Source organism: Pelodiscus sinensis, chromosome 2 (genome assembly GCF_052426305.1).
Source record: "Pelodiscus sinensis isolate ZL-2025 chromosome 2, ASM5242630v1, whole genome shotgun sequence".
Classification (NCBI taxonomy): domain Eukaryota; kingdom Metazoa; phylum Chordata; order Testudines; family Trionychidae; genus Pelodiscus; species Pelodiscus sinensis.
In genome coordinates this window covers 32479495-32493192 of record NC_143053.1, presented here as the reverse complement: position 1 = coordinate 32493192, position 13698 = coordinate 32479495, and the positions used below count along the sequence as shown (strand labels likewise).

Genomic DNA, 13698 nt, shown 5'->3' with positions numbered 1-13698 from the left:
ACTCCAGCTACGTAAAGAGCATAGCTGTAATTGACTTATTTTACTCCTCACAAATCAAGGAGTACTGGCACTGACCAGGGGCACCATCAGCATTTGATTTAGTGCGTTCTTACTAGACCTGCTAAATCAATGTCAGAAAATCGATTTCTGGTGTGATAAGTATTATCGTGACCATAGAAGGACATAGGGCTCCACTGTGATCATCTAATCTGACCTCATGCATAACATAGGTCATAGAACTTCTCTGAATTAAGTCTACTTTAAGTCTACTAGTTGTAGTTGAACTTCAGCATATCTATTAGAAAAATATCCAATCTTGATTTAAAGATTATCAGTAACAGAGACTTCCCCACAACTCTTGGTAAATTATTCCCATGGTTAATTCTCCTCACTATTAAAAATTTGCACTGTATTTCTAATCTGAGTTTGTCTTGCTTCAGCTTTCAGCTGCTGCATCTTGTGTTACCTTTATCTATTAGATTCAAGAGCCCTCTTTTCTGTTCATTTCTGTTGAAGATTTTGATAGTCACCCTTTAAACTTTGTCTTTGACAAACTAACTAAATTGAGCTCCTGGAGTGTCTCAGTTTATGGAATTTTTCCAATCCTTTTATCATTCTTGTGGCTCTATCCCAGTTTTCAGCATCCTTCTTGAATTGTGGACACCAAAAAGAGACATACCGTATTTTCCGGTGTATAAGGCTACTGGGCATATAAGACGACCCTCTAATTTTTTAGTTAAAAGATAGGTTTTCGTCTTATACCCCAGTGCCCCTCCGCCTCTCCGGCTTTGCTCCCGGTGTCCCTGGTCTGCTGGAGACGGTCCCCAGCAGACCAGAGGCACCGGGAGCAAAGCTGCAGCAGCGGCGGGGTCCCGCGCCTCTGAGGCTTTGCCAAGCCTCAGAAGCGCGGCACCCCGCCGCCGCTTCGGCTTTGCTCCCAGTGCCTCTGGTCTGCTGGGGACCGTCTCCAGCAGACCAGGGACACCGGGAGCAAAGCCTCTGAGGACACCCTGGCAGCGGGACAGCCTCGGCGCGCCTGGGCTGCCCCGCCGCCGGAGCCCCTCCACGGCTTTGCAAAGCCTCGGGGGAAGCCGGCGGCGGGGCATCCCAGGCGCGCCTGGGCTGCCCCGCCGCCTGTATACCCGGCGTATAAGACGACCCCCGATTTTTGGGGGATGTTTTTTAGCATCAAAAGTCATCTTATACGCCGGAAAATATGGTAGTATTTCAACAATGGCTGAACCAGTGTTAAATACAGAGGCAAAACAACCTCCATTCTGCTAGTGGATATTCCTCTTTCTGTTCATATAAGGATCACTCAGCCCTTTTGACCACAGCATCTCACTGGGAACTCATGCTTAGCTCTTTATATCTGAGAACTGCCAAGTTTGATTATTTCTTTCACCCCCAAATTGGGAGGACTATTGTCTCTGATTTGCTTTATAGTATTATGGAGAGGACAAAGTTCTCCTCAGCTTTTGGACTACAGTCAGATCTCCAATGTACATCCTTCAGTCATTCCATATATAGCTCTTCCATTACTGTAAGTAGGATCAAATACTAACTAAACTAGAATGTGATGTTAAGGATCAAATAGAAAAATTTAGCCTATAACATGGGAGTTTTTGCACTTCAATATTTTAAATGTACGTCAGAGGACTTCTTTTTTCCTTATCCCTTTTCATGCAGATATGTATATTTAATTGTCTAAAAACTTAAACAGGTACATTCTATTCAGAGATCTCTAATAGAAATTTTGTCACAGTAGTCAACTTCATCGTGCTCCTTAATATCACACCTTAGTAGCATACAGTATCAGTTTTGCTGATTTGTTTGTATTTTCTTATGTTTTCCATTATCCGTCAGCCTAGATTTTACTTAGATTTTCCACTTACATGTTTTTGTTTATTCAAGGCTCAGAACACCCATTTCCCCCATTGGTTTAAAGTAGTAGAAATGGAGAGTATTTCTGGTAAACAGAGTAAAAATTTAAGGCCGTAGCAATTTTCTCTCACCTGTTTTTCTCATGAATTTTCAAGATTTCATGTGTCTGCTGCAGAAGTTGTTTTTCCAGCTTGTATGTAGATAATGAATTTTCCAGCAGCTGAATTTCAAGACGGGATGTTTGATTTAGTACCTTTAGGATAAATAAAAGCATTAAAACTTGCAGTATTCTAGTATTACCATTCTTAAGCCTTGAACAGTGAGTTACACATTTATTCTACTTTATGGCAGTTTCTCATTGAAATAGTCCTTTCATGTTTTAAATTGAAATAGTTCATGTTTTAAAATATTTTTAAACATGGGGCCAGATCCTTGCCTGGTGTAAATCAAAGTCAATGGAGCTATACTGGTAAACAGCTGAAGCTCTGGGCTTATAGTTGTAGCATATGCCATTAAAAGGGGGTAAACTGTATGTATACAAATCCCCAGACTAAATATAAACACATAACTAGATCATAAGCAAAATGCAGGACAATGTAGCACTTTAAAGACTAACAAGATGGTTTATTAGATGATGAGCTTTCGTGGGCCAGACCCACTTCCTCAGATCAAATAGTGGAAGAAAGTAGTCACAACCATATATACCAAAGGATACAATTTAAAAAAAATGAAAAGGACAAATCACATTGCATAACAGAAGGAGGATGCGGGGGGGTGGGAAGGGGGAGGAAGGAAGGTAAGTGTCTGTGAATTGCTGATATTAAAGGTAGGGAGAGTGGGATGTTTGTGAGTTAATGGTATTACAGGTGATAATTGGGGAAACTGTCTTGATAATGGGTGAGAAAGTTCAAAGACTTGTTAAGTCCTTGTTGGTAAGTGTCGAATTTTAACATGAATGACAGTTCAGAGGATTCCCTTTCAAGTGCAGATGTAAAAGGTCTTTGTAGCAGAATGCAGGTGGCTAAGTCATTTAGAGAGTGTCCTTTCTGGTTAAAGTGGCAAGAAACTGTTTTCTCTTTGTGATCTTGTCTGATATCTGTTTTGTGGGCATTAATCCTTTGGCGAAGTGTCTGAGATGTTTGTCCAATGTACATAGCAGACGGACACTTTCGGCACATGATAGCGTAGATTATATTTCTGGATGCGCAGGAATATGTGTTCTTGATCTTATAACTCACTTGGTTAGGTCCAATAATGGTATCAGCAGAATGAATATGTGGACAAAGCTGGCAACGGGGTTTGTTGCAAGGGAAGGTACCAGGGTTGGTATTAGTGTGGTATGTCCTGTGGTGGTTGGTAAGAATCATCTTGAGGTTAGGTGGTTGTCTATAGGAGACTATGGGTCTGTCTCCTATAGACAACCACCTAACCTCAAGATGATTCTTACCAACCACCACAGGACATACCACACTAATACCAACCGTGGTACCTTCCCTTGCAACAAACCCCGTTGCCAGCTTTGTCCACATATTCATTCTGCTGATACCATTATTGGACCTAACCAAGTGAGTTATAAGATCAAGAACACATATTCCTGCGCATCCAGAAATATAATCTACGCTATCATGTGCCGAAAGTGTCCGTCTGCTATGTACATTGGACAAACATCTCAGACACTTCGCCAAAGGATTAATGCCCACAAAACAGATATCAGACAAGATCACAAAGAGAAAACAGTTTCTTGCCACTTTAACCAGAAAGGACACTCTCTAAATGACTTAGCCACCTGCATTCTGCTACAAAGACCTTTTACATCTGCACTTGAAAGGGAATCCTCTGAACTGTCATTCATGTTAAAATTCGACACTTACCAACAAGGACTTAACAAGTCTTTGAACTTTCTCACCCATTATCAAGACAGTTTCCCCAATTATCACCTGTAATACCATTAACTCACAAACATCCCACTCTCCCTACCTTTAATATCAGCAATTCACAGACACTTACCTTCCTTCCTCCCCCTTCCCACCCCCCCGCATCCTCCTTCTGTTCTGCAATGTGATTTGTCCTTTTCATTTTTTTTAAATTGTATCCTTTGGTATATATGGTTGTGACTACTTTCTTCCACTATTTGATCTGAGGAAGTGGGTCTGGCCCACGAAAGCTCATCATCTAATAAACCATCTTGTTAGTCTTTAAAGTGCTACATTGTCCTGCATTTTGCTTCAACTACCCCAGACTAACACGGCTACATTTCTATCACTAGATCATAAGGGTATCGGAGTAGCTGGTCAGGATTTGAACACATGCCATGTTGCATTCACTGTTTTGTAACTAGAGCTTCTATGACAGCATTCTCTCAAGGTTTCTCTTTTGCAATGTTGCCATGCACTGAATATCTGCTTACGCCAACACCACTGCATAGTTACACAGAGGGTTTATCGATACTTGCAGCCTATTTCGGAATTGCAAATCAAGCCCAGGATTTAAATATCCCACGCTTGATTTGCATCTTCCTGGCCGGGCGCCATTTTTTGAAATTTACAAGCCCAGAATAACTACCCGTGTCTACACGCGGCAGTGAAATGGGTGTTCAAAATTAAGCCCTATTTCGAACTACCTGTTATTCCTCCTGCAATGAGGTTTAACAGGTAGTTTGAAATAGGGCTTTATTTCGAACACCCGTTTCACTGCTGCGTGTAGACGCGGGCAGTTATTCCGGACTTGTAAATTTCAAAAACTGGCGCCTGGCCGGGAAGATGCAAATCAAGCGTGGGATATTTAAATCTCAGGCTTGATTTGCAATTCCAAATGCCTACATTTGCTGCCCTATTCCGAAATAGGCTGCAAGTGTAGACATACCCAGATTGTGGAGAAGATAAGAGGCCCTGATCCCTCAAGTTGTTCAATACAGTTGTCTTTGACTTCTCTGGGGCTCTGGATGCAGTGTCAATGATCTGCTCTCTTGCCACAACTTACAGTTCCAGGCCCTAAAAAGTATTACTGAAATGGCAATACATTTTTAAATGGAAAGTAACAGATTCTAACAACCGAACTATTATTTTTCATCTAAAAAAAAAAAAAGAAGAAGGAAGGAAATGTTCAATCAGAACACCAGTAATCATTTCTTTTACTGGGTAACAACATCCACCCCCCCCCCCCCCCAGATTCTAAAGCATATTATCTCCAAAAGTCCATATAACAGAAGGAAGACCACTGCTGACATGCAAGCTCTGAAATGAATGCGGTGTCCATTGAAAAGTGCACAATAACATTTTCCAAAAGACTTTTGGATAGGTCATTATCAATATCATCGTGTGGGCAATGCTTTCCCATAGAGTCAACCTCATGTGAGAAAGAACAAAGCAGAAGACAGTCTAATAATGCTTCCATTTATTTGAAAATGTTGAGATCTGTTCTCTGAGACGCCTTTTCTGCCTTAGCTGGGAGGTATGCCATGGAGAAGTAAAGGTAGGACAAGAAGTAATGGTCTTAATCATCAGCAAGGATGATTTAGGTTACATATTATGAAAAACTTTCTAGCTGTAAGGGGAGTTAAGCACTGGAATAGGCTTCCAAGGGAGATTGTGGAAACTCCCTCACTGGAAGTTTTTAAGAACAGATTGGGTAAAAACAAGTATGGAATAGGCTATGTTTTCTTTGTCCTGCCTCTGAGCAGCGGGCTGGATTTATTGACCTTTCAAGATCTCTTTCAGCCCTATATTTCTAAGATTTTCTTATTCTAAATGGAACAGAATCAGAAAGGCATAAATGGGCACATAATACCCATTGAACCCTGTGCAGAGCCAAATTTGGGTAGCTCATGCAGAGTCATAAAAAGATTTTCTACACACTACTGTTCCCTTGTAAGGCATGTGTTCCAAAGTCAAAAGTCTCAGCATGTAATGTTGTAGTTAGATACTAAAATGCTATATGCAGTGGTGCAATAGAACAGATTTGCTCCAACATTTTCGTAAAATTATATAAAAGCTAATGCCATTTGAGAAGGTGACTTTTATGAACCAATTTATGAAAAAAAAAAGCAGCCGAGAATGCGAGTAAGACTATTTTGTCATCACCATGTGCATATCATCTCTAGCTAGAGTAAATTAAGTGTCCTTTCTCTGGTAATTGCTATTGTTCTTCTTTATATTGCAATGTGATTATGTAATAAATTGGGAATGGTATTGTAAACTTGGGTCAGGACTTGACTACAGACAGTATGATCTATTTCAAACAGTTCACTACAACAAACCAAATAAATATAACACATGAATACATTTGTTTTAAATATACAGTTTGAATGCATTGCAACTGTTAAAGATGCTACACACTACAAACAGCACGGGGAAGTCCCTGGAAAAAAAATAATGTGAACTATACATTGACAGAAAAGTCAAAAGACAAAAAATAGTATATACTTCCCTATGATTATCATTAGCTCTCAGTTGAGACAGTATTCTGGATACATAACTGGTTATAAGAACAGAACAATTGCCAACTAGTTTGCATTTAAGTTATTAAGATCATGGGTGAGTGGAGCCTGTTCAAGTTATGCCCTTTAGAATGGTCTTATATTCATGTCACATTGTAAACCTTTATAGAATAACAAATGGTACAACTACATAGCCCCTGGCGAAAGAAAGAATGGTTGTCCCCCTCTCAGATCTGTAAAAACTACACATGTACAATACTTTTCAAATGGCTGGAAATATTTCAGAGAAAATAAATAAAAATTCTCAAAATAAAATGGTAAGTAATAACATAGATCAAAGGAGATATTTTAATCTAAAACTATTTATTTAGCTTGACACTTGAATCATTCACAGTTGGTAGCTATGCTGTTTATTTGAAGTCAAATGCTTGTTAGCTTTTTGGTCAGTCCAGCCTGACAAACACATACAAAGCTAAATATATCAACCAATCCTCATTAAGTATAAAGAAAAATACATAATGAGAATCAGTCAGCCTTGTTGTTGCTACCAATAAACCGAAAGTGTATATTGTTTCTTGGAGCACAGTGTTGAAATCTACTGTGTGATGATGTGGTAAAAGGAGAAGGTGGAGAAGGTTCTCTGCAGTAAATGCTTGAAGAATATGGCCCTTGGGACAGACCTGGGTTTCAACATCTGTGAGTTTTCTCGTCTGCTCTGCCGTCTGACTTAAGAGGCTGGTTCCTATCTCAAGCATGGTGGCTGTGTGGTTCTGAACCGCACTCTGCTGTATCTGGGCCATCTCCGACTTCATATTTTCCACAATGTAGTTCTCGAGCTGTGGAAGAGAAAAGGTAATGACAAGGGCATTTTAAGGAATAGGTACCAATTGTGCACACTTCTAATGACAGAGCAATGATTAGCTAGGAATGCTACTGCAAGAAGTTTCAGATCTGTCACTGGGGGCCATCATTCCATACATAAGGCCATTGGTTTTCAGAGCTTGAAAGGATGGCTAGATCATCTAGTCTGACCTCTTTCATATCACAGACCCTAAACCTCACCCAGTTATCCCTGTGTTGAGCCCATAAATCACCTTACTGGCTGGTTCTTTAAGGCTCAATTTCACCTTCATAGAAACAGTAGGTTTTTGCAATTTGCCTCTCAAACTTTCACACGCTGAACTTAGAAAGTGACAAAAGAACATATGCAAATTTGAATAAGCCCATATCTTTTTCTAAGCTTTTTTGAAAATAGGCTACATATTCCCCCAGTGACTACTACTAATACTACAGTTCTTATTGCTATACGACATGGAATAATATTATTGTTAACATAATATTAAAAATATATCAAGGTCTATAAAGCATGGTCCCTGTCCTGAAAAGATCATAGTCTAAATCAGGGCTGGGCAAAATATGGCCCAGCGGCCAGATCCAGCTCTCCAAGCTTCCAGATCCAGCCTGCAGAGCACCTCGCTGGGACCCTCAGGAAATAGCTGCTGCTGTTTAAAGGGAGGTCTGTGTGGCTTTCTGGTCTGGAGGGAAGGAGAGGCTTGTGTAAACTCCCCACTCCTAGCCCAAACCTTAGCTCCTATTCACTGGAAACAACCAGCCAATAGGAGCTGAGAGATTGGCCTGGGGGATGGGGACAGTGTAAGACTCTTCCCCCTCCCAGAACTGAGAGCTCCATGGAGAGAAGAGCCTGCAGTTTAAAGTGATCTGGGGCTGCAGCAAGCAGGGAGCCCAGCCTGCTTTGGGGTGCTGAAGGGATGCAGGCCAGGAGACACTGAGGTAAGTGTCTCTTCACCAAAGCCTGCTTCTGGAACCCTGTCCCTCCTACAACTCAACTCCCTCCCCAGGTCACCATAAAAACTCTCTGCACTCCCCTGTCCTACGTCACAACTCCCTCCCAGACCCAGTGCTCCCTCCTATACACACCACAGGCCAGAAACCTCTCCTGCACCCAAACACTCTCCTAGATCCTGTACCCTATTCCCCTGCCCCAGGTCACCAACCAAACCCTCTGCAGTCTGCACCAACTTTTTCCCTCCTCCCAAGTCAAAATACCCTCCCAGACTTTGCATTCCCTTCTAGAATCCCTCCTCCAAATCAGAATCCTCTCCTGCACTCATACTCCCTTCCTGGCCCAGGTCACAAGTCCCTCCTTCACCCAAACTCCCGCTCAGACCTCATACCATCTCCTACAGGCCAGTCCCTTCCCCCGAGTGCCCTTCTGCACCCAACTTCCATCCTAGACCCCACACTTCCTCCACAGAAAAATGCAGCCCTTGACCACTTTCCAAAATCTTGGAGTGGCCCCCCCAAAAATTATTGCCCACCTCTTGTCTAAATAGACAATGTATAGAAACAAGATGGGGGAGTGGGGTGCTATCAAAAGTAATTGAGAAGTGATATCCAGCATGTGGTTAGTTAGCTCCAGAGTTTTTTTTAAAATGTACATGTGCATTTGCTTTGTTAACACATATTTGATGGAAAGACTGGGGCTTAGGGAGTTCAGGACAGGAGCATATTTTAAGGGGGAACTTCAAAGAGCTAAGGATGGCAATAGGAGACATTGGCATTGAAGTGATTAGAGAAGTGGGCCTTGTGAATTACTTCAACCTTAGAGGAACTTAGAGCTAGTTGTAGCACCTAAGGGATGGTAGGTCAAATGAGAACTGGGAGACTAGAACTGTACACTACCTTAAGAGCTAAGAACTGAGAACTTCCTCATGCTAGGGGAATTCTCAGCTAGGCGCTGGTCCAGATGTCAGTGCTTTTATACTGCTAGAGTGACATAAAAGTAACATAAAGGAGCTCAAAGAGGGGACAACAACTATGTTCTTTCTTCAATGCATAGGTAAGAAACTTGCCAGGCATTAAAGTCCTCTTGTATTGTCATTTAGATCTGGTTAGATGTTGTTGCATACCTATACAATTATAATGGATTCTAAAAAACAAATGAATCTATTGGAGGTTGCACATGAGATGCACATCTGCAATAGCTGTTAATACTCTGTCGCTATTGTCCGTAACAAATAATTGCTTTGAAACAGTTAATGAAATCATTAGATTGGTCACGTATAAACATAACGTTCACATGTACTTTATGAATCTCTTACTAATCACTTATTAACTTTAGCAGTCGTCAGTCTTCAGTCAGTGTGGTATTAATTATCAGCATGTGTTCATTTCACAAGCAAACAACTCTACAATAAATTCATTTTTATTTGGCAGCCCTTAAGTGGTTCGGTACTAGGACCAGTTTTGTTCAATATCTTTATTAATGACCTGGATGAGGGGATGGATTGCACCCTCAGCAAGTTTGTGGATGACGCTAAGTTAGGGGGAGAGGTAGATATGCTTGAGGGCAGAGATAGGGTCCAGAGTGACTTAGACAAATTGGAGGATTGGGCCACAAGAAATCTGATGAGGTTCAACAAGGACAAGTGCAGAGTCCTGCACTTGTGACAGAAGAATCCCAAGCATAGTTACAAGCTGGGGACCAACCAGTTAAGTAGTAGTTCTGCAGAAAAGGACCTGGGGGTTACAGTGGATGAGAAGCTGGATGAGTCAACAGTGTGCCTTTGTAGCCAAGAAGGCTAATAGCATATTAGGTTGCATTAAGAGGAGTATTGTCAGCAGATCCAGAGATGTCATTATTCCCCTTTATTCAGCTTTGGTGAGGCCACATCTGGAGTATTGTGTCCAGGTCTGGGCCCCCCAGTACAAAAAGGATGTGGACGCATTGGAGAGGGTCCAGTGGAGGGCAACCAAAATGATTAGGGGGCTGCAGCACATGAAGCCCCGTTTTTCTAGAATAATAGCTGTAATTCTGGAAAAACAACACTAGCATCCACACAGCGATTCCATTATTTAAAATGAAAATCAAAATAATGAAGGGGTTTTTCCAACATTGGTAAACCTCATTCCACGAGGAATAATGCCTCTTCCAAAAAAGATTTTTCGGAAGAGGGTGTGTGTGGACACTCCATTGCTTCTATGTCGAAATAGCTCCTCACCAGGGCCATTCTAAAGTTATTCCTCCCCAGTGCCTCCTGGGGCTCTAAATCAAGATAGCACATCCACATTAGGGGAGCCTGCCTCGAACTAATTTTGAAGCTTCCCTGTAGTGTGGATGCTCTATTTAAAAATAAACGTTTCCAGAAGATATCTTCCAGAACAGCTTATTTTGAAAGAAGCTTGCAGTTTAGACTTAACCTAGGTTGTACTGATGGTGGACAGGCAAGGGTTGTTGTGATTGAAATAGCCCCTACCCTGAACAGAGCTCACTATGGGAGAAATAATCAAGCCCTGTATATGAATAACCATGTTTATGTTACTTAAAATCTCCTGGAAGGGATGCTGCTTATTCCCAAGCCCCAGACCTGTCAGCAATGTGGTTTCATTTGGTTAAATCCCAGCAGAGGATTTCAAAGTCTTGGGGCAGAAAACAGCTTTAAAAAGAGCTGGGTCATATTAATGTGAGAGAAAGGCAGGGACTGTTGACCAGAACCAAAGCAGGGATCTTTGAAGACATGAAGCACTTCATTGTTATTGTCTGTTGTTGTTGCTTTGATATCGTCTGTGTGCAGAATGAAGGGGTTTTGGCCAGAGTGGTTGCTGGTTGTGTAATCTGTTTGAACAAGGACCCTCTAACTAAACTGGACACCCCCAAAACAGGTTGTTTGGTTTGCTTTGTTCTTTTTAGTGAGAGCCAGATTGGGTTTTTTTCTCTAGTCACTTAGGTTCTGGCCCTGCTATAACACGGGACTATGCTGTCGACAGAGAGATGTAGATTAGGCAGGTCAAAATTGCTAATGTAGCAGGGATTTAAATATTCCATGTTTCATTAGCATAAACATGGTTGCTACTTTTTTTGAAACGGAGCTTTTTTAAAAAAAAACTGCTGTCTAGACATGGATCTGTCAAAAATAAACCCTTTTTTGACAGATCCTGTAAACCTCATTTTTTGAGAAATATAGGATCTGTTGAAAAAGGGTTTATTTTCGACAGATCCGCATTTAGACTGCCTTTATTTACCTAAAAAGCTCCGTTTTGAAAAAAAGTGGCAGCCATATTTATGCTAATGATGCACGGAATATTTAAATCCTTGCTTCATTAGCAATTTCAACATGCCTAATCTACATCTATCTGTTGACAGGAATGTGTAGTCTAGACGTACCCTAAGACAGTGTCACACTAGAAAATGCTGACTTTGTTTCTGACATACACAAGCGTTGTACTAACATCGGGTATGTCTACACTAGCCACCTTCGTTCGGATATTTCAATCCCGGGCTTCATTTGCAAGTTCAAATGCCTACATTAGCCACCCTAGTCTGGACTAGGGTGGCTAATGTAGGTATTTGAACTTGCAAATGAAGCCCGGGATTTAAATATCCCAGGCTTCATTTGCATGTTCCCAGACGCTGCCATTTGTAAATGCCTGGTAGTTTGAACTACCTGCTCGCAGCTACACGCGGCACAGGCTAGGTAGTTCAAACTAAAGCTCCTAATTCGAACTACCGTTACTCCTCCTGCAATGACTCCAGTGGAGGTGCTTCTATCTATGCCAACTGGATCCAGGGCAGTGCATCTTCATGTTACTACTGTACAGAAGTCATTAAACAAGATGGGTATGTCTACACTAGCCACTCTAGTTCGGACTAGGGTGTCTAATGTAGTCATTTGAACTTGCAAATAAAGCCCGGGATTTAAATATCCCGGGCTTCATTTGCATGTTCCTGGACATCACCATTTTTAAATGCCTGGTAGTTCGAACTACCTGCCCGCGGCTACACGTGGCACTGGCTAGGTAGTTCGAACTAAAGCTCCTAATTCGAACTACCGTTACTTCTCATTGCTGTTCGAATGACTACATTAGACACCCTAGTCCTAACTAGGGTGGCTAGTGTAGACATGCCCATCTTGTTTAATGACTTCTGTACAGTAGTAACATGAAGATGCATTGCCCTGGATCCAGCTGGCATAGACAGAAGCACCTCCACTGGAGTCAATGGAGCCATGACAGTTGAACCCACTTATACCCATCAGTGCTTTCTTTGATCATCTGATCATATTTATGGTTAGCTGATGCCAGATCTTAGTCACAATTATTTGACTTGGTAATTCATTTTTAATCAAATTGAACCTGCTTCCGTAGCAGTGAGCATGTTTCATTGTGAAAGGTAAGCTGCACAGCTAAGCATTAAGAACCAGATGTAGTTGATTTAGAGGCTGAGGTAGGGAGCAGGAGTCAAACATACAGTGTGTGATAAATAAGCAGGGCTGCTTTCATCTTATCTATAAACATTCCTGAGGAGATGGATAACTGTTAAATACATTCAGATGAGCTACATCAGCTGAGCTCAGAAAAGATTTGCAACCAATTCAATTGTCCACATACATCGCCTACTGATCTTAACATGTTTAGAGAAAAAGACTGCTACCTCAAGGTTAAATATTTTATGAGTAAGAATGATTAAGATCTGATTTTTTAGCCTGGAAAATGCTGGGAGCACTTGGTCTGACACAGTGTCTCATAATCCCAAACCACAAAAATGTTTGTCTGAGCTGCCAAGTTGCCCCTTTGATTAAGGTATCTATGGAGTGTTTGAGTGCAATGGTCAAAATTTTTATGGTTTTCCCAGTGAATAATTTGATAAGAAATAAAACAAAAGCGGGTAATAACCAAAGCACAATTTGTGTGTGTCTGTGTCCTTGCAGTGTGTGTGTGTGTGTGTGTGTGTGTGTGTGTGTGTGTGTGTGTGTCCATTACCACAGTGAGTTGGCTTTTTTTGCAAGTACAGGTTGGAACTCCCTTGTCCGGCACCCTTGGGATCTGACTAGTCCCGAATAATGGGATTAGCCAAATGACGGGTGGTCCTTGCCAAAATGGCCCATGCTTCCCCCGACTAGGACTCCAGCCGAGCCTCACTCTGGCCTGACTAGCTGTGGCTCCCCAGACTGGAGCTCCGTGGATGCGGAGGCCGAGTCTCTACAGTTGCTGGGGCCCAGGCTCCATGGCAACTGGGCGCCACAGTTGTCGGGGTGGCTGGGTCTCCATGGCTGCCAGGGCTGTGCAGCTGTCACACCTGCCGAGGCTGCCGGGACTCTGTGGCTTCTGTAGCTGCCAGGGCTCTGCAGCTGCCATGGCACTTCAGCTGCTGCTGGCCCCTGCTACTGCCTGGAAGCAGGGGCCAGAACTCCCTGCTGCACCACCTGTCCTTCCCTCAATACAGGGCTCCTGGATGAGTCATAGCCTCCCGTTCCCTTCCTGCCCTGTAGCACAACCTCCTTATACCTGAACTCTGGTTCAGGAACATCCGTGGTAATGCCAGACCATGGATGTTGCCGGACCAGAGAGTCCCAGTTAAA

At 42.2% G+C, this 13698-nt stretch overlaps 1 protein-coding gene across 4 annotated transcripts in view; it reads right to left on the bottom strand.

The window, feature by feature from the left end:
* Window positions 1–13698, bottom strand: part of ANGPT1 (angiopoietin 1) — a 224729-nt gene that overhangs the window by 104486 nt on the left and 106545 nt on the right. For 3 of the 4 annotated variants that reach the window (XM_075920222.2, XM_075920221.2, XM_006113011.5), the window contains 2 exons: window positions 7000–7155; window positions 2016–2137 (listed from right to left, as the gene is read on the bottom strand). In XM_075920222.2, the coding sequence (XP_075776337.1) occupies window positions 2016–2137; window positions 7000–7155 (278 nt within the window). The remainder of the gene's footprint in view (window positions 1–2015; window positions 2138–6999; window positions 7156–13698) is intronic. The other variant, XM_006113014.5, reaches the window with a different exon arrangement.